General features: G+C 40.9%; 1 protein-coding gene across 7 annotated transcripts in view; it reads right to left on the reverse strand.

Moving 5' to 3' along the window:
• LOC139745683 (serine/threonine-protein phosphatase 2A 56 kDa regulatory subunit delta isoform-like) overlaps positions 1 to 26,715 on the reverse strand; it is a 187,419-nt gene extending 160,704 nt beyond the window's left edge. For 3 of the 7 annotated variants that reach the window (XM_071656100.1, XM_071656098.1, XM_071656097.1), the window contains exon 1: positions 26,342 to 26,715. In XM_071656100.1, the coding sequence (XP_071512201.1) occupies positions 26,342 to 26,347 (6 nt within the window). In that variant the 5' untranslated portion in view covers positions 26,348 to 26,715. Of the gene's footprint in view, positions 1 to 26,093; positions 26,181 to 26,341 lie in introns of those variants that run through there. The other 4 variants (XM_071656095.1, XM_071656094.1, XM_071656099.1 and 1 more) reach the window with 2 other exon arrangements.
• Between the last annotated feature and the right edge of the window lie 839 nt (positions 26,716 to 27,554).

A 27,554-nucleotide genomic window follows, 5' to 3' on the forward strand; every position in this document is an offset into this window, starting at 1 on the left:
AATCATTTTCCCTAACCCTCTCACTTTGCACACCACCTCGACCAAAACACCCTATATCTGCCACTCTGTCATCAGACACATTCAACAAACCTTCAAAATACTCATTCCATCTCCTTCTCACATCACCACTACTTGTTATCACCTCCCCATTTACGCCCTTCACTGAAGTTCCCATTTGCTCCCTTGTCTTACGCACCCTATTTACCTCCTTCCAGAACATCTTTTTATTCTCCCTAAAATTTACTGATAGTCTCTCACCCCAACTCTCATTTGCCCTTTTTTTCACCTCTTGCACCTTTCTCTTGACCTCCTGTCTCTTTCTTTTATACTTCTCCCACTCAATTGCATTTTTTCCCTGCAAAAATCGTCCAAATGCCTCTCTCTTCTCTTTCACTAATACTCTTACTTCTTCATCCCACCACTCACTACCCTTTCTAAACAGCCCACCTCCCACTCTTCTCATGCCACAAGCATCTTTTGCGCAATCCATCACTGATTCCCTAAATACATCCCATTCCTCCCCCACTCCCCTTACTTCCATTGTTCTCACCTTTTTCCATTCTGTACACAGTCTCTCCTGGTACTTCCCCACACAGGTCTCCTTCACAAGCTCACTTACTCTCACCACCTTCTTCACCCCAACATTCACTCCTCTTTTCTGAAAACCCATACTAATCTTCACCTTAGCCTCCACAAGATAATGATCAGACATCCCTCCAGTTGCACCTCTCAGCACATTAACATCCAAAAGTCTCTCTTTCGCACGCCTGTCAATTAACACGTAATCCAATAACGCTCTCTGGCCATCTCTCCTACTTACATAAGTATACTTATGTATATCTCGCTTTTTAAACCAGGTATTCCCAATCATCAGTCCTTTTTCAGCACATAAATCTACAAGCTCTTCACCATTTCCATTTACAACACTGAACACCCCATGTATACCAATTATTCCCTCAACTGCCACATTACTCACCTTTGCATTCATATCACCCATCACTATAACCCGGTCTCGTGCATCAAAACCGCTAACACACTCATTCAGCTGCTCCCAAAACACTTGCCTCTCATGATCTTTCTTCTCATGCCCAGGTGCATATGCACCAATAATCACCCACCTCTCTCCATCAACTTTCAATTTTACCCATATCAATCGAGAATTTACTTTCTTACATTCTATCACATACTCCCACAACTCCTGTTTCAGGAGTATTGCTACTCCTTCCCTTGCTCTTGTCCTCTCACTAACCCCTGACTTCACTCCCCAGACATTTCCAAACCACTCTTCCCCTTTACCCTTGAGCTTCGTTTCACTCAGAGCCAAAACATCCAGGTTCCTTTCCTCAAACATACTACCTATCTCTCCTTTTTTCACATCTTGGTTACATCCACACACATTTAGGCACCCCACTCTGAGCCTTCGAGGAGGATGATCTCTCCCCGCGTGACTCCTTCTTCTGTTTCCCATTTTAGAAAGTTAATACAATATATATATATATATATATATATATATATATATATATATATATATATATATATATATATATATATATATATAATATATATATATATATCTGAGAGCGCCGTTCATTTGCGCTATATTGTGTTCATATTCCTCCACGCTTGATTGGTTTAGATAATACTGCTGCCTACAGAGTAAGCTGAACCACGCGGGATCTGACTACTCCCTAGACCGTTGACTGGACGAGAGTCCCACACTGGACCGTTTACATGGACGCCGAGCCTTCGCCGTGAATGAGACCGTGATTTGCGACAGCTGGGATTTTACGTTGTCTGCATTAACGTTTTAACATAGTGCCCGGTGTGTGCTGGTGCTCTTCATGCCACTCCGTGGCTGTCGGTCATATATATATATATGTATATATATATATATATATATATATATATATATATATATATATATATATATATATATTTTATCCCTGGGGATAGGGGAGAAAGAATACTTCCCACGTATTCCCTGCGTGTCGTAGAAGGCGACTAAAAGGGAAGGGAGCGGGGGGCTGGAAATCCTCCCCTCTCATTTTTCTTTTTTTTTTTTTCCAAAAGAAGTAACAGAGAAGTGGGTCAGGTGAGAATATTCTCTCAAAGGCCCAGTCCTCTGTTCTTAACGCTACCTCGCTATCGCGGGAAATGGCGAATAGTATGAAAGAAAAGAAAAGATATATATATATATATATATATATATATTATTTTTTTTTGCTGTCTCGCGCGTTTGCGAGGTAGCGCAAGGAAACAGACGAAAGAAATGGCCCAACCCACCCCCATACACATGTATATACATACGTCCACACACGCAAATATACATACCTACACAGCTTTCCATGGTTTACCCCAGACGCTTCACATGCCTTGATTCAATCCACTGACAGCACGTCAACCCCGGTATACCACATCGCTCCAATTCACTCTATTCCTTGCCCTCCTTTCACCCTCCTGCATGTTCAGGCCCCGATCACACAAAATCTTTTTCACTCCATCTTTCCACCTCCAATTTGGTTGGAAAGGATTACAATTTTGCACGTGATCAAGATATTCCTATGAGTCCATGCAATATGAAACACGATAAGTTCCCAAGTGCACTTTCGTGTAATAATCACATCATCAGGGGAGACACAAGAGAGAAATATAAGTCAGTTGATATACATCGAAGAGACGAAGCTAGGACGCCATTTAGTAAACATGCAATTGTCCAAGACATACAACCAGCATTCATAAACTTATCATTTTACAAATTCATCAACAATAAAGTTATCTAATTTGTATAGACCATCACTAATATTCAGATTATAATTCTTTGTGTATTTAACAATAGAAGATTCAAAGATATTTCTTCAACAATAAAGTTATCTAATTTGTATAGACCATCGATATATTAATTCTTTGTGTATTTAATAATAGATGATTCAAAGATATTTCTCATGGTAATAGAGTTAGAGTTAATAACTGAGATGGCATTACTCCAGTCAATACAATGATCATAGTTTTTAACGTGATTAAACAAGGCATATGATTCTTGTCCCGTTCTTATACTATATTTATGTTGCTCAAGTCTAACAGAAAGGTCCTTACCAGTCTGACCAACATAAAATTTATCACAATTTCCACATGGCACTTTATAGATGCATCCAAGAGAATTTTCTGGTGAATTCCTGATTAAGATATTCTTTATAGTATTATTGTTGCTGAAGGCAACATTTACATTAAAGGATGTAAGCAACATGGGAAGTAAAGTGAAATTATTATTAAAAGGGAGAACTAAAAGATTCTTGGTGTCAATGGGAGGTTTGGGCTCAACTTTATAAAATGATTTCTTTGCTAACTTAAGGGATTTATCAATGAAAGATCTAAGGTACTTTACTTAAATCCAATAGAATATATCTTCTCAAACTCATCACCAATAAACTCTGGACTGCAAATATGTAATGCCCTAGGGAACATAGATCGAAATGATGATAATTTAACTCTGTCATGTTGAGATGAGTAATAATGGATATATGAGCGCACATTGGAAGGTTTTCTGTATATGCTAAACTTAAACTTGTTTCCTTGCCTATGGATCATGCAATCTAAAAATAGTAACATACCATTATTTTCATTTTCTACAGTAAATTTGATGGAAGGTACTAAATTGTTAAGGGGAGAAATATTTGTAAATTTTCATTTGTTGGCCAAACACAAATTGCATTAGCAGGCAAGATATCCTTTAGTAATTTTGTTTCAAAAAATTCCATATAAAGATTACTTCGTACAGGTGAAAGAGGGCTACCCATTGCCATATCAAATTTTTGAGCATAATAATCTCCATTGAATTGAAATACACATTCTTTTATACCCAATTTCATCAGTTCAATGAAAACAGACTTTGAAACAGGTAAATGAATATCATCCAAGACATCAAATAAATATTCTAAAAGGTCATCAACTGGAACTTTTGTGAAAAGTGAGGAAACATCAAAGCTAACTAGTTTGAAATCAAAATTAACATTGATACTGTTTAGCTTGTTGACTAAATCTACATTGTTCATGAACAATGTAGGAACACCCAACAAAACTTTACCTCTGTAGTCTGAATATCAATCTCTGTCCTCTTTGCCTTTAAACGATGCCACTATACATACATTTCGCCAATCCCCAAGTGCCTCACCACTATCCCTACATACATTGATAATTCTAACTAACCAATCAAAAACAGTCACATTGATAATTCTAACTAACCAATCAAAAACAGTCACCTTCTTTCTTAAGAAATTCAACAGAACAGTGAACTCAGCCACCTTGCCACATTTCAACTTACACAAGGGTCTTACCACCTCTTCTCTCTTCACTAAACTACTTCCTTTGACTCTCACTTCACACACTTCCCCTACCCAAACACCCTACTTCTGCCACATTACCAAACATTCAACAATCTTTCAAAATATTCAATAAATCTCAACTTACCGCTAGCTGGTACCACTTTCCCTTTTGCCCCTTTCACTCTTTCACTGATGTTCTCATTTGTTCTCTTGTCTTTTCCAGCTATTAACCCCCTTTGCCATTCTCCATGATCTTGAGTAAATCATCATCCATCCCACCTATATTCCTGACCACTGTGACCACTCTCCTAATATTCTGGATATGTTTTTCACTTCTAATTCTTCGTACTGTGGATATAAAATCTCACCACAGTTTGTTCATCTGACCACACTCTCATAAATATATCTATTTCAACATAACCTTCCTCTCCAGCAGCCCCTTCTAAGTGTAAATATTGGTACACCAACAAAGCTGACTTGAATAACTTACAAAAATACTTTTCTGACTTCTGTGGTGATGCTTTTATCTCCCCTGGGTGCATGGAAGAGGTTTTAGTCATGGAAATGGAAGCATTTATCCTTTCTTCCCCAATCCATGGTTCAACCATTCCAGTCCTGGGGCCATTTGGGAAAGAGATTAGGCATATCAGGCTTGGAAAAACTCTCCTTCCTCCAACTCCCATTCAGTATTTATCATTGCATGTAATCATTTCAAGTATGTTATCATGAGAAAAAGCATTCCTTTATTCAAAGGCAGAGATAACCTTTCCTCTTCACTCACAAATAGGTGTTTCTGGACTTCAGCTAATATCTTCTGCTCCTCTACTTTTCCTTCACTTTTCCATTCTAATGATGCTATAGCTGTCTCTCCCATAGGCAAAGCAACTCTCTATGGTTCTCATTTCTCCTGTTACTAATCCAATGCCCTTCTCTGTAATCTCTTTTTGAACAACTCAAAAAGCATTTCTCTACCTAAACATAAGCAAAGCTTATGGCCCTGAAGGCATCCATAACCACGTAATGAAAGAGTATGCCTCTGAACTTGCACCTGTGCTTGCTCGTCTGTTCTGTTTTTGCTTAAAAACCAGAACTTTTCTTTCTTCTTGGAAGGATGCATTGGTACATCCTATCCCTAGGGAGGGAGACTGCTTTAACCCCTCTAACTATTGTCCTGTTGCTTTAACTTAAATAATTTCCAAAGAAATTGAATCCCTCCTTAACTCCCATATCCTCAGAAATCTAGAATCTCACTTTTCACTTGTAACCAGTATGGCTTCTGTAAGGCAAGATCCACAGGTGATATTCTTTTCCGTCTAACTAATGTCTGGTCATCATCCCAGTACAGATTTTGGGGAATCCTATGTAGCTTCCACTGATACATCCAAAGCTTTTAACAGGATGTGGCATCACAATCTCATCTCTTACACTCCCCTCTTTTGGTTTCATTCCTTTGTATCTAGCTTCCTCTCTAGCCAATCTATCTTAGTGGTTGTTGATGGATCAGCCTCTCCTCCTTCCTCCATCAACAGTGGTGTCCCTCAGGGGTCTGTCCTGTCTCCTACATTTTTTCTCCTTTTTATCAGAGATTTTTTCTACCACAGCACTCACAGGCAGATAATTCAGCACTACAATTTTTCACATCCTTCAGTTCAGCTCCTTCTTCTCTAATTTGATCTGTATCTCATCTCAATAAACAAAGACTTGGACAGGATATCATAGATGAGTTGACAAAATCTGGTTTAGTTTAATGCCTCTAAGAATAAGTTTTTACCCATCTCTCAAAAATTCTACACCACTTTCTTCTCTATTTCAACAGTTCCATAATTTCACTTCTTAATTCAATGAAAATAGTTGGTATTACTGTAACATCCACTCTATCTTGGAAACACCACATTATAGAAACTGCCCCTAAGAAACTATATATATATATATATTATTCTATTTATTTATTATACTTTGTCGCTGTCTCCCGCGTTTGCGAGGTAGCGCAAGGAAACAGATGAAAGAAATGGCCCAACCCCCCCCATACACATGTATATACATACGTCCACACACGCAAATATACATACCTACACAGCTTTCCATGGTTTACCCCAGACGCTTCACATGCCCTGCTTCAATCCACTGACAGCACGTCAACCCCGGTATACCACATCGCTCCAATTCACTCTATTCCTTGCCCTCCTTTCACCCTCCTGCATGTTCAGGCCCCGATCACACAAAATCTTTTTCACTCCATCTTTCCACCTCCAATTTGGTCCCCCTCTTCTCCTTGTTCCCTCCACCTCCGACACATATATCCTCTTGGTCAATCTTTCCTCACTCATCCTCTCCATGTGCCCAAACCACTTCAAAACACCCTCTTCTGCTCTCTCAACCACGCTCTTTTTATTTCCACACATCTCTCTTACCCTTACGTTACTCACTCGATCAAACCACCTCATACCACACATTGTCCTCAAACATCTCATTTCCAGCACATCCATCCTCCTGCGCACAACTCTATCCATAGCCCACGCCTCGCAACCATACAACATTGTTGGAACCACTATTCCTTCAAACATACCCATTTTTGCTTTACGAGATAATGTTCTCGACTTCCACACATTCTTCAAGGCCCCCAGGATTTTCGCCCCCTCCCCCACCCTATGATCCACTTCCGCTTCCATGGTTCCATCCGCTGCCAGATCCACTCCCAGATATCTAAAACACTTCACTTCCTCCAGTTTTTCTCCATTCAAACTCACCTCCCAATTGACTTGACCCTCAACCCTACTGTACCTAATAACCTTGCTCTTATTCACATTTACTCTTAACTTTCTTCTTCCACACACTTTCCAAACTCAGTCACCAGCTTCTGCAGTTTCTCACATGAATCAGCCACCAGCGCTGTATCATCAGCGAACAACAACTGACTCACTTCCCAAGCTCTCTCATCCCCAACAGACTTCATACTTGCCCCTCTTTCCAAAACTCTTGCATTTACCTCCCTAACAACCCCATCCATAAACAAATTAAACAACCATGGAGACATCACACACCCCTGCCGCAAACCTACATTCACTGAGAACCAATCACTTTCCTCTCTTCCTACACGTACACATGCCTTACATCCTCGATAAAAACTTTTCACTGCTTCTAACAACTTTCCTCCCACACCATATATTCTTAATACCTTCCACAGAGCATCTCTATCAACTCTATCATATGCCTTCTCCAGATCCATAAATGCTACATACAAATCCAGTTGCTTTTCTAAGTATTTCTCACATACATTCTTCAAAGCAAACACCTGATCCACACATCCTCTACCACTTCTGAAACCACACTGCTCTACCCCAATCTGATGCTCTGTACATGCCTTCACCCTCTCAATCAATACCCTCCCATATAATTTACCAGGAATACTCAACAAACTTATACCTCTGTAATTTGAGCACTCACTCTTATCCCCTTTGCCTTTGTACAATGGCACTATGCACGCATTCCGCCAATCCTCAGGCACCTCACCATGAGTCATATATATATATATATATATATATATATATATATATATATATATATATATATATATATATATTTTTTTGCTTTGTTGCTGTCTCCCGCGTTAGCGAGGTAGCGCAAGGAAACAGACGAAAGAAATGGCCCAACCCACCCCCATACACATGTATATACATACGTCCACACACGCAAATATACATACCTGCACAGCTTTCCATGGTTTACCCCAGACGCTTCACATGCCTTGATTCACTCCACTGACAGCACGTCAACCCTGGTATACCACATCGCTCCAATTCACTCTATTCCTTGCCCTCCTTTCACCCTCCTGCATGTTCAGGCCCCGATCACACAAAATCTTTTTCACTCCATCTTTCCACCTCCAATTTGGTCTCCCTCTTCTTCTCGTTCCCTCCACCTCCGACACATATATCCTCTTGGTCAATCTTTCCTCACTCATTCTCTCCATGTGACCAAACCATTTCAAAACACCCTCTTCTGCTCTCTCAACCACGCTCTTTTTATTTCCACACATCTCTCTTACCCTTACGTTACTTACTCGATCAAACCACCTCACACCACACATTGTCCTCAAACATCTCATTTCCAGCACATCCATCCTCCTCTGCACAACTCTATCCATAGTCCACGCCTCGCAACCATACAACATTGTTGGAACCACTATTCCTTCAAACATACCCGTTTTTGCTTTCCGAGATAATGTTCTCGACTTCCACACATTCTTCAAGGCTCCCAGAATTTCGCCCCCTCCCCCACCCTATGATCCACTTCTGCTTCCATGTTTCCATCCGCTGCCAGATCCACTCCCAGATATCTAAAACACTTCACTTCCTCCAGTTTTTCTCCATTCAAACTCACCTCCCAATTGACTTGACCCTCAACCCTACTGTACCTTATAACCTTGCTCTTATTCACATTTACTCTTAACTTTCTTCTTTCACACACTTTACCAAACTCAGTCACCAGCTTCTGCAGTTTCTCACATGAATCCGCCACCAGCGCTGTATCATCAGCGAACAACAACTGACTCACTTCCCAAGCTCTCTCATCCCCAACAGACTTCATCCTTGCCCCTCTTTCCAAAACTCTTGCATTCACCTCCCTAACAACCCCATCCATAAACAAATTAAACAACCATGGAGACATCACACACCCCTGCTGCAAACCTACATTCCCTGAGAACCAATCACTTTCCTCTCTTCCTACACGTACACATGCCTTACATCCTCGATAAAAACTTTTCACTGCTTCTAACAACTTTCCTCCCACACCATATATTCTTAATACCTTCCACAGAGCATCTCTATCAACTCTATCATATGCCTTCTCCAGATCCATAAATGCTACATACAAATCCATTTGCTTTTCTAAGTATTTCTCACATACATTCTTCAAAGCAAACACCTGATCCACACATCCTCTACCACTTCTGAAACCACACTGCTCTTCCCCAATCTGATGCTCTGTACATGCCTTCACCCTCTCAATCAATACCCTCCCATACAATTTGCCAGGAATACTCAACAAACTTATACCTCTGTAATTTGGGCACTCACTCTTATCCCCTTTGCCTTTGTAAATGGCACTTGCACGCATTCCGCCAATCCTCAGGCACCTCACCATGAGTCTTTTCCCAAAAATTTTCCTTCCACAATTCAAAAAAAGGGGCCCCGGGTTTTTCGCCCCCTCCCCCCCCCCCTAGATCCATTCCCGCTTCCATTTTTCCTTCCGTTTCCAGATCCACCCCCAAAATTATCTAAAACACTTCATTTTCCTCCAGTTTTTCCCATTAAAAACTCCCTCCCCAATTGACTTGACCCTCAACCCTACTGTCCCTAAAAAAACCTTGCCCCTTTTTCAAAATTCCCTTTAAAAAACCCCCCCCCTTTCTTCTTCCACACATTTTTTCCAAAAACTTCACCCAGCTTCTCAGTTTTCACATAAATCACCCAACCACGCTGTATCTCAGCAAAACAACAACTGACTCATTTCCCAACTCTCTCATCCCCAACAGATTTAATATTCCCCCTTTTTCCAAAAACCCTTTTGCATTTACCTCCCTAACAACCCCATCCATATACATACGTCCACACACGCAAATATACATACCTACACAGTTTTCCATGGTTTACCCCAGACGCTTCACATGCCCTGCTTCAATCCACTGACAGCACGTCAGCCCCGGTATACCACATCGCTCCAATTCACTCTATTCCTTGCCCTCCTTTCACCCTCCTGCATGTTCAGGCCCCGATCACACAAAATCTTTTTCACTCCATCTTTCCACCTCCAATTTGGTCCCCCTCTTCTCCTTGTTCCCTCCACCTCCGACACATATATCCTCTTGGTCAATCTTTCCTCACTCATCCTCTCCATGTGCCCAAACCACTTCAAAACACCCTCTTCTGCTTCTAAACCCACGCTCTTTTATTTCCACACATCTCTCTTACCCTTACGTTACTCACTCGATCAAACCACCTCATACCACACATTGTCCTCAAACATCTCATTTCCAGCACATCCATCCTCCTGCGCACAACTCTATCCATAGCCCACGCCTCGCAACCATACAACATTGTTGGAACCACTATTCCTTCAAACATACCCATTTTTGCTTTACGAGATAATGTTCTCGACTTCCACACATTCTTCAAGGCCCCCAGGATTTTCGCCCCCTCCCCCACCCTATGATCCACTTCCGCTTCCATGGTTCCATCCGCTGCCAGATCCACTCCCAGATATCTAAAACACTTCACTTCCTCCAGTTTTTCTCCATTCAAACTCACCTCCCAATTGACTTGACCCTCAACCCTACTGTACCTAATAACCTTGCTCTTATTCACATTTACTCTTAACTTTCTTCTTCCACACACTTTTCCAAACTCAGTCACCAGCTTCTGCAGTTTCTCACATGAATCAGCCACCAGCGCTGTATCATCAGCGAACAACAACTGACTCACTTCCCAAGCTCTCTCATCCCCAACAGACTTCATACTTGCCCCTCTTTCCAAAACTCTTGCATTTACCTCCCTAACAACCCCATCCATAAACAAATTAAACAACCATGGAGACATCACACACCCCTGCCGCAAACCTACATTCACTGAGAACCAATCACTTTCCTCTCTTCCTACACGTACACATGCCTTACATCCTCGATAAAAACTTTTCACTGCTTCTAACAACTTTCCTCCCACACCATATATTCTTAATACCTTCCACAGAGCATCTCTATCAACTCTATCATATGCCTTCTCCAGATACATAAATGCTACATACAAATCCAGTTGCTTTTCTAAGTATTTCTCACATACATTCTTCAAAGCAAACACCTGATCCACACATCCTCTACCACTTCTGAAACCACACTGCTCTACCCCAATCTGATGCTCTGTACATGCCTTCACCCTCTCAATCAATACCCTCCCATATAATTTACCAGGAATACTCAACAAACTTATACCTCTGTAATTTGAGCACTCACTCTTATCCCCTTTGCCTTTGTACAATGGCACTATGCACGCATTCCGCCAATCCTCAGGCACCTCACCATGAGTCATATATATATATATATATATATATATATTTTTTTGCTTTGTTGCTGTCTCCCGCGTTAGCGAGGTAGCGCAAGGAAACAGACGAAAGAAATGGCCCAACCCACCCCCATACACATGTATATACATACGTCCACACACGCAAATATACATACCTGCACAGCTTTCCATGGTTTACCCCAGACGCTTCACATGCCTTGATTCACTCCACTGACAGCACGTCAACCCTGGTATACCACATCGCTCCAATTCACTCTATTCCTTGCCCTCCTTTCACCCTCCTGCATGTTCAGGCCCCGATCACACAAAATCTTTTTCACTCCATCTTTCCACCTCCAATTTGGTCTCCCTCTTCTTCTCGTTCCCTCCACCTCCGACACATATATCCTCTTGGTCAATCTTTCCTCACTCATTCTCTCCATGTGACCAAACCATTTCAAAACACCCTCTTCTGCTCTCTCAACCACGCTCTTTTTATTTCCACACATCTCTCTTACCCTTACGTTACTTACTCGATCAAACCACCTCACACCACACATTGTCCTCAAACATCTCATTTCCAGCACATCCATCCTCCTGTGCACAACTCTATCCATAGTCCACGCCTCGCAACCATACAACATTGTTGGAACCACTATTCCTTCAAACATACCCGTTTTTGCTTTCCGAGATAATGTTCTCGACTTCCACACATTCTTCAAGGCTCCCAGAATTTTCGCCCCCTCCCCCACCCTATGATCCACTTCTGCTTCCATGTTTCCATCCGCTGCCAGATCCACTCCCAGATATCTAAAACACTTCACTTCCTCCAGTTTTTCTCCATTCAAACTCACCTCCCAATTGACTTGACCCTCAACCCTACTGTACCTTATAACCTTGCTCTTATTCACATTTACTCTTAACTTTCTTCTTTCACACACTTTACCAAACTCAGTCACCAGCTTCTGCAGTTTCTCACATGAATCCGCCACCAGCGCTGTATCATCAGCGAACAACAACTGACTCACTTCCCAAGCTCTCTCATCCCCAACAGACTTCATCCTTGCCCCTCTTTCCAAAACTCTTGCATTCACCTCCCTAACAACCCCATCCATAAACAAATTAAACAACCATGGAGACATCACACACCCCTGCTGCAAACCTACATTCCCTGAGAACCAATCACTTTCCTCTCTTCCTACACGTACACATGCCTTACATCCTCGATAAAAACTTTTCACTGCTTCTAACAACTTTCCTCCCACACCATATATTCTTAATACCTTCCACAGAGCATCTCTATCAACTCTATCATATGCCTTCTCCAGATCCATAAATGCTACATACAAATCCATTTGCTTTTCTAAGTATTTCTCACATACATTCTTCAAAGCAAACACCTGACCCACACATCCTCTACCACTTCTGAAACCACACTGCTCTTCCCCAATCTGATGCTCTGTACATGCCTTCACCCTCTCAATCAATACCCTCCCATACAATTTGCCAGGAATACTCAACAAACTTATACCTCTGTAATTTGGGCACTCACTCTTATCCCCTTTGCCTTTGTACAATGGCACTATGCACGCATTCCGCCAATCCTCAGGCACCTCACCATGAGTCATACATACATTAAATAACCTTACCAACCAGTCAACAATACAGTCACCCCCTTTTTTAATAAATTCCACTGCAATACCATCCAAACCTGCTGCCTTGCCGGCTTTCATCTTCCGCAAAGCTTTTACTACCTCTTCTCTGTTTACCAAATCATTTTCCCTAACCCTCGCACTTTGCACACCACCTCGACCAAAACACCCTATATCTGCCACTCTATCATCAAACACATTCAACAAACCCTCAAAATACTCACTCCATCTCCTTCTCACATCACCACTACTTGTTATCACCTCCCCATTTGCGCCCTTCACTGAAGTTCCCATTTGCTCCCTTGTCTTACGCACTTTATTTACCTCCTTCCAGAACATCTTTTTATTCTCCCTAAAATTTAATAATACTCTCTCACCCCAACTCTCATTTGCCCTTTTTTTCACCTCTTGCACCTTTCTCTTGACCTCCTGTCTCATTCTTTTATACGTCTCCCACTCAATTTCATATATATATATATATATATATATATATATATATATATATATATATACATGGTTTACCCCAGACGCTTCACATGCCTTGATTCAATCCACTGACAGCACGTCAACCCCTGTATACCACATCGCTCCAATTCACTCTATTCCTTGCCCTCCTTTCACCCTCCTGCATGTTCAGGCCCCGATCACACAAAATCTTTTTCACTCCATCTTTCCACCTCCAATTTGGTCTCCCTCTTCTCCTCGTTCCCTCCACCTCCGACACATATATCCTCTTGGTCAATCTTTCCTCACTCATTCTCTCCATGTGCCCAAACCATTTCAAAACTCCCTCTTCTGCTCTCTCAACCACGCTCTTTTTATTTCCACACATCTCTCTTACCCTTACGTTACTTACTCGATCAAACCACCTCACACCACACATTGTCCTCAAACATCTCATTTCCAGCACATCCATCCTCCTGCGCACAACTCTATCCATAGCCCACGCCTCGCAACCATACAGCATTGTTGGAACCACTATTCCTTCAAACATACCCATTTTTGCTTTCCGAGATAATGTTCTCGACTTCCACACATTTTTCAAGGCTCCCAAAATTTTCGCCCCCTCCCCCACCCTATGATCCACTTCCGCTTCCATGGTTCCATCCGCTGACAGATCCACTCCCAGATATCTAAAACACTTCACTTCCTCCAGTTTTTCTCCATTCAAACTCACCTCCCAATTGACTTGACCCTCAACCCTACTGTACCTGTGTGTGGACGTGTGTATGTACATGTGTGTGTGTGTGTGTGTGTGTGTGTGTGGGGGGGGGGGGCATTTCTTTCGTCTGTTTCCTTGTGCTACCTCGCAAACGCGGGAGACAGCGACAAAGTATAAAAAAAAAAAAAAAAAAATATATATATATATATATATATATATATATATATATATATATATATATATAAAAAAAAAAACCGAGAGGGGAGGATTTCCAGGTGAGGGTATTCCCTCAAAGGCCCAGTCCTCTGTTCTTAATGCTACCTCGCTAATGCGGGAAATGGCAAATAGTTTGAAAGAAAAGAAAAGAATATATATATATATATATATATATATATATATATATATATATATATATATATATATATGTTGAAATTTCTTTTCTTCTAACAGTTGCTCTGTCTATACAAAAGAATGCTCCATCCCTGTATGGAATACAGCTCCAACATCTGGGGTGATTCTAGCTCTGTATCCTTGACTGACAGAGTTGAGTCAAAAGGGGTCTGACTTATTAACTCTCCCATGCTAACTTCAAAACTTGACTCAACTGCCCTATGCCACAATGTTGGTTCAACTTCCCTCCTCTATAAGTATTTACTCTGGTTTCTATTCCCAAGAGATAGCTACTTGTGTGCCCCAACACTTTAGCTAGACCATGCAATAACCAGCAAGCAGCTGTCACATGATTGCTGCATAGCCATTGGCAACTCAAGGGTGGGCCAATAAAAACTGTTTCTTTCCCTAAAACTCAAATCTTTATAACTCTAACATCTCATGTCTTTCTCAATAACTAAGAAAGATTTTTCACTTTCTCCAAACTTCATAAATAATCTCCCTTTTCCTCTTTTTTCTTTCACTCCTGTATCTCTATTTCACTTACAGCCCAACCTTGGTGTGGATCTTTATCCATGATTGGGGGGGGGGGACTCCCTGAAGTTTACTAATAATCATTCATCCCAGCTCTTGTTTGCCCACTTTTTCATGCACTTTCCTCTTGAACTCTTGCCACCTTCTCTTGTACAACTCCCAATCATCTGCACTGCTTCCCTGTACTTATGAGCCCAAATCACTGGATTCCAAACTAGTCAATATACTCTTGAATGTAAATGTGCTGGGAAGGGTACCTGGTGGGATGCCTGATCATTACCTGGCAGAGGCAAGGGGAAAGATCTGAAGTGGTTTTCAAAAAAGAGGAAATGATGTGGGTGAGAGGATAGTGGTGAAAGTATGTGATCTTAAATGATGTGGGTGAGAGGATAGTGGTGAAAGTATGTGATCTTAGGAAAGAGACTTTGGAGAAGATATTGAGAATAGATGGGAAAAGGTGAGGGTACACAAAGCTAGGGAATGGGTGAGGAATGGGAGGTACCTAAGGAAGCAGTGCTGTCATGTACAAGTGTAAGGCATGCAGAAGGTGGGAGATGGGCAAGTGAGTCATGGAAGTGAGTGGTGGAATGACAAAGTAAAGTTGCTAGAGAAGAAGTGTATGGGAAGTACTTACAGGGAAGGAGTGCAAGTGATTCAGTTATGCACAAATGAAAGAAGTGGGAGGTCAAGAGGATGGTGCATGGATTGAAAAAGAGGGCAAATGAGTTGGGGTGAGCAGGTAAACTTCAGGAAGAATTAGATGTTTGGGAAGGATGTTACTAGTGTGAGGAAAAAAAAAAGAGCAAATTGGAACAATGGTGAAGGAGGCAAAATAGGGAAGTGATAAGTAGTTGTGATGAGATGAGGAGGAGATTAAGAGGGTGTTTTGAGGGATTGGTGAATGTGTTTGATGACAGGGAAGCAAATGAGGGTTGTTTGGGTCAGGAGGTATGCCAAGGGAGATAGTCTTGGAAAGGGATTTGGTTAAGAAAATGGAGGAGGGAAAAGCCTTAAGTAAGATGAAATGTAGCAAAGTGGCTAGGGTGGATGGTAATGCAGTATGATTTTTGAAGAAAGGGGGTGACTGTGCAGCTGACTAGTTAGTTAGGATTTTCAATATATGTAAGGTGCCTAAGGACTGGCAGAAAGCATGTACTGTGCTAATCTATAAAGGCATTAGGGGAACAAAGGTGAATGCTCAAACTAAAAAGGTAAAAGTCTGTTGAGTGTACCTATTAAGTTGTATGGAAAAAGGGGGACTGAAAGGGTGAGGGGAGGGAGTGCAAAAGGAAGAAGTTGAAAGAAAATGTGAATATAAGCAAGACTATAAGGTTTAGCAAGGAAGAGGAGAGGTTACTTAGGGTGCAAGTTCGAATGGAGAAAATCTGAAGGAAGAGAAGTGTTTTTGATACCAGGGAGTGCACAATGCAGCAAATGAAACCATGTAAGTAAAAGTAAGTCATACAGGGTGGGTAAGGGGGCATTGATACTAGGAGCATTCATGAATGTGTGGAGAGGTCATTCTCTCAGAGGGCAAAAATGGGCACTTTACAATGATGATGTACAGATGCAAGGCACGGGCAATATATGAGGATAGATGAGAAAGGTTAATGTGTCAGAAATGAAATGTCTTAGGTACACTGATCACATAAAAAAAGAGGTGTTGTAATACGAAGAGTATAGATGAAAAAGATGAAGGTGCGCTGAAATAGTGTGGACTTATGGTGTGATTGAGGGAGGAGAGTCTGACAAAGATACATGTGTCAGAAGTGGAGGGGACAAGAAGACAGGTGAGACCAAACTGCATTAGGAAGGACAGAAGGAAAAACATTTTTAGTTGTTGGGCCCTGAACATGCAGGGGGGTGAGGTATGTATGGGATTGCGTCAACTGGAGCAATGTGGTATACAGGAGGGTGATGTGCTGACAATGGACTGAACCAAGGAATATGAAGCAGCCTGGGAAAGCATGGAAAGGTCTGTGGAGCCTGGTTGTAGATATGACTGTGGTTTCAGTGCATTACTCATGACAGCTAGATAATGGATGTGAACAAATGTGGCCTCTCTCTCTCTCTCTCTCTCTCTCTCTCTCTCTCTCTCTCTCTCTCTCTCTCTCTCTCTTTGTAGCAAAACCTTACTTACTCAGGAAATGGGATACAAGTTTAAATAATAAAAAAAAAAGATTTAATAATTGGCTGGATTTAAACCTCACTTAAGTTCCCCACAGGCCTATACAGTAATTACAATATTTTCAGTAATCTTCCAAAAATATCGGTTATGCTCTTGAAATTTTGTTCATTTGCTATGGCAGTGTGTACCTCAGATGTGCATTCTAAAAATAGTTTATATCAATAAAGAGAATATTCATCTGGTTATGGTCAAATAATCACATCAGTCATTTATTCAGCTCTTATAATGATTTGTTGAAATGACATATCATTTGATATCCTACTTTCTAGGTCAAAGGCAAAAAAGCTTTTCAAGAGCATTCCTTTAATTCTAAAAAGTTCCCACAATGATGCTTCCACAGTTACCTGTACTCAGGATAGTCAATCTCCCTAATTCCTTGTAAAATTGCAAATGACATGTACATTTTAAACATACCACTGAAAATTAGGGTAAACATCAGCCTGTAAAGGTGTTCATAGGTTAGGTTAGCTTTAGTTTTGTGAATTTCGATTAGCACTACACAGGGAAAAGTACAATAGTTCTAAAAATCAACATTAATGAAAAAACCTCACTAAACTTCTCCAGTGGCCAAGACATACATTAATTTTCAATGTTGTAGTCAAAATATGCATACTGTCAACCATCTCCAACCACTGGGGAAGGAAATTCCTAAATATTGGTATACATCTCTTGCACTAAAAAAGTTAGAACAAGTAATAGTCCCAATAATTCTACTGTTCTACTTAGGTCAAATAACTTGACTCAAGTGTTTATTTTACATGGTAATTTTGCAAACATATATATCAACATGTCAGCACAAGTGGGTCAAATGGCATCAAGCTGACAATGTTTTCAATACATTTATCAGAATTCTCCTTCTGTATTTTTTGATCAATCGTTAACCTTTGGGATATGCTGCAGTACGTTTTTGGGGGTCACATAGCTGGGAGATTGAGCAAGCCCCCTCCAATTCTCTTTCAATAACAATGTTAATGTAGTGTGGCGATGGGGACTGCAATGAACAACTGCTTGTCAGGAGGCTGGGAAGCAATGCCACCAGCAAACACGTGCCATCTCCAATGTTTAAATCTTCTAGCACTTGGTACAATGCTAAATTTATGTACAGTATGTGTCTGGTATACTGACTTTATCACATAAACTGACAATAACACTGAAAATCAAGATAAATCTAAGCTGCTAGGGAGAAGTAAAGTAATGATCTTATATGTTCTGTCAATTTTTACAAGCATTTAACCTCTTTTTACATCAGCCTCACACCATTATCTGAGCTTCATTGCCTTCCCCATCATCTATACATTATCCTATAAAAGAATAAAAAATCTAATAATGCAATCTGCATCAATTTCATTTGTAAACGATCCACTTACATGCCTCTTCCAAATTCATTTTTATTAACTTATGAATTCCTGGCAGCCCTGAAAAGGAACTTTACCAAAGTTACATGTGAAAGCAATCTTATGTACCAAGTCTTCTTAAGTGGAAGGAGCAAAAGTTAAGATGATACTGTACATTACTACTATAACACGAAAAATTCAGTAAAACTAAAACCCAACGGAAAGTTAATTGAGGTTTCCTTGTGTTGTTGTTGTTCTTACACGTAACGGTTGATTTTTATTATATTATTATTTTGCTTTGTCGCTGTCTCCCACATTAGCAAGGTAGCGCAAGGAAACAGACGAAAGAAATGGCCCAACCCACCCACATACACGTCCACACACGCAAATATACATACCTATACATCTCAATGTATACACATATATACACACACACACACATATACATATATACACATGTACATAATTCATAGTCTGCCTTTATTTATTCCCATCGCCACCTCGTCACACATGGAATAACAACCCTCTCCCCCCTCATGTGTGCGAGGTAGCGCTAGGAAAAGACAACAAAGGCCCCATTCGTTCACACTCAGTCTCTAGGTGTCATGTAATAATGCACCAAAACCACAGCTCCCTTTCCATATCTAGGCCCCACAAAACATTCCATGGTTTACCCCAGACGCTTCACATGCCCTGGTTCAATCCATTGACAGCACATCGACCCCGGTATACCACAACGTTCCAATTCACTCTATTCCTTCCACGCCTTTCACCCTCCTGCATGTTCAGGCCCCGATCACTCAAAATCTTTTTCACTCCATCTTTCCACCTCCAATTTGGTCTCCCACTTCTCCTCGTTCCCTCCAACTCTGACCCATATATCCTCTTGGTCAATCTTTCCTCACTCATTCTCTCCACGGGACCAAACCATTTCAAAACACCCTCTCTGCTCTCTCAACCACGCTCTTTTTATTTCCACACATCTCTCTTACCCTTACATTACTTACTCGATCAAACCACCTCACACCACATATTGTCCTCAAACATCTCATTTCCTGCACATCCACCCTCCTGCGCACAACTCTATCCATAGCCCATGCCTCGCAACCGTACAACATCGTTGGAACCACTATTCCTTCAAACATACCCATTTTTGCTTTCCGAGATAATGTTCTTGACTTCCAAACATTCTTCAAGGCTCCCAGAATTTTCGCCCCCTCCCCAACACTATGATTCATTTCCGCTTCCATGGTTCCATCCGCTGCCAGATCCACTCCCAGATATCTAAAACACTTTACTTCCTCCAGTTTTTCTCCATTCAAACTTACCTCCCAACTGACTTGACCCTCAACCCTACTGTACCTAATAACCTTGCTCTTATTCACATTTACTCTCAACTTTCTTCTTTCACACACTTTACTAAACTCAGTCACCAGCTTCTGCAGTTTCTCACATGAATCAGCCACCAGCGCTGTATCAACAGTGAACAACTGACTCACTTCCCAAGCTCTCTCATCCACAACAGACTGCATACTTGCCCCTCTTTCCAAAACTCTTTCATTCACCTCCCTAACAACCCCATCCATAAACAAATTAAACAACCATGGAGACATCACACACCCCTGCCGCAAACCTACATTCACCGGGAACCAATCACTTTCCTCTCTTCCTACACGTACATATGCCTTACATCCTCGATAGAAACTTTTCACTGCTTCTAACAACTTGCCTCCCACACCATATATTCTTAGTACCTTCCAGAGCATCTCTATCAACTCTATCATATGCCTTCTCCAGATCCATAAATGCTACATACAAATCCATTTCCTTTTCTAAGTATTTCTCACATACGTTCTTCAAAGCAAACACCTGATCCACATATCCTCTACCACTTCTGAAACCACACAGCTCTTCCCCAATCTGATGCCCTGTACATGCCCCCACCCTCTCAATCAATACCCTCCCATATAATTTACCAGGAATACTCAACAAACTTATACCTCTGTAATTTGAGCACTCACTCTTATCCCCTTTGCCTTTGTACAATAGCACTATAGAACCATTCCGCCAATCCTCAGGCACCTCACCATGAATTATACATACATTAAATAACCTTACCAAGCAGTCAACAATACAGTCACCCCCTTTTTTAATAAATTCCACTGCAATACCATCCAAACCTGCTGCCTTGCCGGCTTTCATCTACTGCAAAGCTTTTACTACTTCTTCTCTGTTTACCAAATCATTTTCCCTAACCTTCTCACTTTGCACACCACCTCGACCAAAACACCCTATATCTGCCACTCTATCATCAAACACATTCAATAAGCCTTCAAAATACTCACTCCATCTCCTTCTCACATCACCACTACTTGTTATCACCTCCCCATTAACCCCCTTCACTGAAGTTCCCATTTGCTCCCTTGTCTTGATAGGCTAGGTTAAACCTGGAGGCATATTTGCAAGTGGACTTTTACAAATACTATTAAATACTGCTGGGTCAACCTCCTGAAGCAGCAAATTTCAGTGACTGATAAATCTTGGGCTGATGAAGTGTTTCCTTATCTATAAGAGGCCTCTTTCTTTACAGTTTCAAAGAGAAGGCCTGTTAATTTGAATTACTGGTCGGTCAACATTCTTCTTGTTAGTTAATAATTTGTATGTTTGGATATAAATTCTAAACTTGTCTTTAGACCAGTCACCATTTTTTTTGGTACTTTTCTGTACTTTCTCTAGTTCCACAATGTCCCTGATAAAACGTGTCCATGCTCCTACACAATGCTCAAAATGTGGATGAATGTAGATTCTGTACATGATCAAAATGACTTTGGTCAAGGCTTGGAAGCATTTTCTACTTAAATGAAGGTCACTTGTAGCCTTATTTGCTGCTTTCAAGCACTGACATAGCTACAGGATTCAATTTACAGACTATCCAAACTCTACAATCTCAGTGATAAACTCCAATGCTGTGATGGCACCTTCTCTATACATTGCATGGACATGAGGAATGTTCCTACCTATGAGTATGACCTTGCATTTGTCTCAATAAAATATGAGCAGCAACCTAATGGAGCAACTTTTTATCAAAAGGACTGATATAATTTATTTATCTATTTCATTATACTTTGTTGCTGTCTCCCACGTTAGCGAGGTAGTGCAAGGAAACAGATGAAAGAATGGCCCAACCCACCCACATACACATGTATATACAAACACGTCCAGACAGGCACATATACATACCTATACATCTCAAAGTAAACATATATATAAACACACAAGACATATACATATATATACACATGTAAGTAATTCATACTGTCTGCCCATATTCATTCCCGTCGCCACCCCGCCACACGACATAACAACACCCTTCCCCCACATGTGCGCAAGGTAGCGCTGCAAAAGACATCAAAGGCCACATTCGTTCACACTCAGTCTCTAGCTGTCATGTATGATGCACCGAAACCACAGCTCCCTTTCCACATCCAGGCCCCACACAACTTTCCATGGTTTACCCCAGACGCTTCACATGCCCTGGTTCAATCCATTGACAGCACGTCGACCCCGGTATACCACATTGTTCCAATTCATTCTATTCCTTGCATGCCTTTCACCCTCCTGCATGTTCAGGCCCCGATCACTCAAAATCTTTTTCACTCCATCTTTCCACCTCCAATTTGGTCTCCCACTCCTCCTCGTTCCCTCCACCTCTGACACATATATCCTCTTGGTCAATCTTTCCTCACTCATTCTCTCAATGTAACAAAACCATTTCAAAACACCCTCTTCTGCTCTCTCAACCACTCTCTTTTTATTACCACACATCTCTCTTACCCTTTCATTACTTACTTGATCAAACCACCTCACACCACATATTGTCCTCAAACATCTCATTTCCAGCACATCCACCCTTCTCCACACAACTCTATCTATGGCCTACATCTCAAAACCATATAACATTGCTGGAACCACTATTCCTTCAAACATACCCATTTTTGCTTTCCAAGATAATGTTCTCGACTTTCACACATTCTTCAATGCTCCCAGAAATTTTGCCCCCTCCCCCACCCTATGATTCACCTCCGATTCCATGGTTCCATCCGCTGCCAAACCCACTCCCAGATATCTAAAACACTTTACTTCCTCCAGTTTTGCTCCATTCAAACTTACCTCCCAATTGGCTTGTCCCTCAACCCTACTGTACCTAATAACCTTGCTCTTATTCACATTTACTCTCAGCTTTCTTCTTTCACACACTTTACCAAACTTAGCCACCAGCTTCTGCAGTTTCTCACCAGAATCTGCCACCAGTGCTGCATCATCAGCAAGCAACAATTGACTCACTTCCCAAGTCCTCTCATCCACAACAGACTGCATACTTACCCCTCTCTCCATAACTCTTGCATTCGCCTCCCTAACAACCCCATCCACAAACAAATTAAACAACCATGGAGTCATTACATACCCCTGCTGCAAACTAACATTCACTGAGAACCAATCACTTTCCGCTCTTCCTACTCATACCCATGCCTTAAATCCTCGATAAAAACTTTTCACTGCTTCTAGCAACTTGCCTCCCACACCATATATTCTTAATACCTTCCACAGAGCATCTCTATCAACTCTATCACATGCCTTCTCCAGACCCATAAATGCTACATACAAATCCATTTGCTTTTCTAAATATTTCTCACATACATTCTTCACACCAAATACCTGATCCACACATCCTCTACCACTTCTGAAACCACACTGCTCTTCCCCAATCTGATGCTCTGTACATGCCTTCACCCTCTCAATCAATACCCTCCCATATAATTTACCAGGAATACTCAACAAACTTATACCTCTGTAATTTGAGCACTCACCTTTATCCCTTTTGCCTTTGTACAATGGCACTATGCATGCATTCTGCCAATACTCAGCCACCTCACCATGAGTCATACATACATCAAATATCATTACCAACCAGTCAACAACACAGTCACACCCTTTTTCAATAAATTCCACTGCAATACCATCCAAACCCGCTGCCTTGCCAGCTTTTATCTTCCACAAAGCTTTAACTACTCTGTTTACCGAATCATTCTCCCTAACCCTCTCACTTTGCACACCACCTCGACCAAAACAACCTATATCTGCCACTCTATCATCTAACACATTCAACAAACCTTCAAAATACTCACTTCATCTAACTCTGACATCACCACTACTTTTTATTACCTCCCCATTAGCCCCCTTCACCAATGTTCCCATTAATTCTCTTGTTCTACGCACTTTATTTACCTCCTTCCAAAACATCTTTTTATTTTGACGTACCATGTAAATAATCTATGGAGATGTAAGAAATGCACACGAATAAATACTTAACCTTAAAGGAAGAGATTTTGACCAGGGGAGTACAATCTGAAGCATTGCAGGTATATCATATTCTACAATAATCAATAGTGATGGTGGGTAGGATTGTGATGATCTGGTAAAAATGTAGGGCAAAGTGAAAAACTTCTAGAAAACAAAACATCCAATGAAACCATGTAACTTCCTATTATGATGCTAAATTCACCATATTCTCAAGGCTACTTGAAAAACCTATGTTACAAGGTGGCTACTGTTCCATTGCAGGAAGGTACGTTTCCAATTTTCACAGAATAAGTTCATCTCCTCCAGTCGCATACAGTGAAAATGGCAGCATGATAATATGAATGTCTTTGGTAATTACCAGTACACAACAAATATGGCAGAAAGATTATGAAACAAAAGTGATAACTAGAGGTATATAATGTATATGTCAGGAGGAGGATGACATCAATGTCTTTGGAGACTTCAGGTACATAATTAACGTTACAAGGCAAAAGGAAGATGACAAGAGCGTCATTGGTGGGTACCTGTGCAAAATGAACATGATAGAAAGATGACACGAATGTCTTTGGTAACTAAAAATATAATTCTACTATAAAACTGAAAATATTAGTTATTCATCAGTTAATCCTTGCACTGAAACTAGCTTTGCGTATATGGTGATTTTCTTCTACAATACTAAGGTAATGGAAAGGGAATGTAATGAGTTGTGGAGAAGGATCTGGAATTTTCTTTTAGTCTTACGGCAACAGTGGTGAGTTATAAGTATCTTGGAAAATGTGATGGTAAAGTAACAACACAAGAAGCCTGTAAAAAATCAAATAACCTACAAAAACTTCAGCTTCCTAGAGGCCCATCCTTACTTTGATGCTTAATATTCTTGGTGAAATATACTAGTCACACTCAAAGCATAACTGCAAATGAATGTCAATATCCAGACGACAGAAAAAGTGGGCAATTGCGCCTTCACCAAATCCCACAAGCAACTATCAAATGCAATTCCCAGGAAGTGAACAATTCATTGTTGGTACATTTCTATCATTATATCTGCTTAATTGTTGCAAGTTTCCACTATCAACACTTTCATATAACTTAACCCCCGATTTTCCCCTCTTATACATAACCCTCACCACTACTACTCTATATGTTATACAATTAAATAAAATTATCCTTAAGTCACTGTATTCTTTCTTTATTATATTACTACTGAGCCACGGTGAAGTGAGGTGATGTTTCTATTGATTCTCTTTCACTGTCTTGCCTGTCACTCTTACCCAACATTTTCCCTGATCCTCATAGCCCTATACACATAAAAAAAAATAATGCTTCTCATCTCTTGTCCTCACTAAAGAGTTAACTGATAAGCATTCATCCTAAACTATAAGTTATTTCTCGAGTGCTCCTAATTTGGAACTTGACCCACATTTTCTGTTCAATAACTTCATTTTATTTAAGTGTGGCTAATAGCCTTTAACACTGCACCGTTCCAGGCCTGAAGTAATACCATAGTGGTCTTAAATAAGCTGAGGAGACACCAGCATCCCTTTTTACTGGTCTACGGTACTCGCACAATGGCCTAATTCACGATAGGCTCGACCCTCAAAAAATTAGAAAAATCCCCCATTTTCTTTACTCCAGACCCATTAACTTCATGGGATGGCAGACAACAGCATCCACATTATCTACTGACCTAATCCATACGACCCAAGTGCCAATCATAATTCCTATATTTGAAAAAAGTTTCTTAACAGCAATTTGAGTGGTTATGACCACACAGAGGGTTAGGCCTACGTGAAGCCAACCACTCGTGGTGTAACCTCAACATCATTTCTCTCCTCCTAGGTCATCCTCCATTACATCTTAACTACCATTAACCAGGCCATGGAGGCCATAAGTCCTTAATTTCTCCCTTAACGACACCTGTCAAAGAGAGATAACGGATAAACAAATGCATCTAAACAAAAAAAGAAGAGGAGGTAAACAGTGTCAATACTTGACTACTTTTCGTGACTATTTAACGACTGAATCACCTTCGTATGACGTCTACATTAACGAGTCTACAACCCTCAGTAGACAGCGGCCATCTTAACCACCCAATTACCTTTTCCTTCTCCAGCAAGTGAGACATTTTGTCATGTTTCAAGAAAGAGGGAACCCTACACCCATTCCTGCTTCAGCCAGGTTCCAATAATGTTTATGTCTCCCGTCCGTCTTTACCCCATCCCTGGCCTGGGGCCCACCCTCCCGCCCACACCCTGACCCACCCCGCCGCCCACCGCCGCCCACACATACCACCCCGACCCACCCACCAGGCCAAACCCACCGCGATCATGACCCCTACAAACGTACCTCCATTTCCAGCTGCTTTATTTTGTACTTTTCAGGAGAGATAGTTGTTTACTTGTGGCTTCAAGATGGTGGGTAAGGTGGGCTCTGATTGGTCCAATCGGGTCACGTGGTCTTCATTCACTTGTTTCACCAATGGGCATTATGGGATGAATGATCCACAGCTTCACCCTCCCATAATTACACGCCTTTTTCATCTCTTTTTAGCTTTCCATGACTTGGCGGGCCCCATCACTGAGGTCCCTAGGAGTAACTCTCCATGAGGCACACGTTGCGAGACCAACCGGTATCTAGATCACGGAGCTGGCGGACATATAATGTGAGGCGGGACAGACCACCTGCCGTCCAACAAACTACAATCTCTCACACTCCCTCCTGATGCTCTTTTGTTTACCAACCAGACGACACTTTCGCATTTAATAGATATTTCAAACTTGCTCATGTCTACCACTTCCTTTTATATTTAGACTTTTTTTTTCCCCTTCCTGATAGAAATATGATGATTTTCACGAATCCACATTAGGTGGAGTATATACGACAGTATTTAGGGTTCCATGCACCAACTTCTCCATGCTTTCGTTGCCATGGTTACATAGTAAACTTGTGTCTTGAGCCGAGAAAATGAAAGGATTGTTTTAACTATTTTCTGCATCCAACTGAGACGTATAACATCTTCTCTTGAAACAATATGGTGAGCAAAATATTCATTAATCATTGCGTTCGTTTTTCTATATGTTTCATCAAGAGCACATCTTAATCTTCCTTCTGTCACATATTTACTGCAAGGACACCTTTCTATTAAAGTTCAAGTTGTAAAAGAAAGATTAATAACTTTCATCTAGTGAAGCTACATCTATTTTACTTCCACTAGACTAATTATTCTTCCCTTAGAAAGCTTTTGTGACACTTCAGCTGTTCGCTCAGTACTGTACTTTTAATTAATACTTCAAAACCACATGAAACAATGTATGTATTCATGAGGTATTGTTTCTCGTTTAATGGCTATTCAAAATTCAATATCATATAGCCATAGCCCTACCAAACATCAGATTAAATTAAAATATTATTTGTTCATATTTATGTCAACCGTAAACTTTTATCACAAGCATCTGAAACAGAAAAACAAATGTTTTGGATGAAAAAAAAATTGCGTTTTCTGAGAGAGGGAAAGAAAATATTTCAGAATACTGTCAAACTTTATTGACCACCTACCTCC

This window comes from Panulirus ornatus, chromosome 62 (assembly GCF_036320965.1).
Source record: "Panulirus ornatus isolate Po-2019 chromosome 62, ASM3632096v1, whole genome shotgun sequence".
Classification (NCBI taxonomy): Eukaryota; Metazoa; Arthropoda; class Malacostraca; order Decapoda; family Palinuridae; genus Panulirus; species Panulirus ornatus.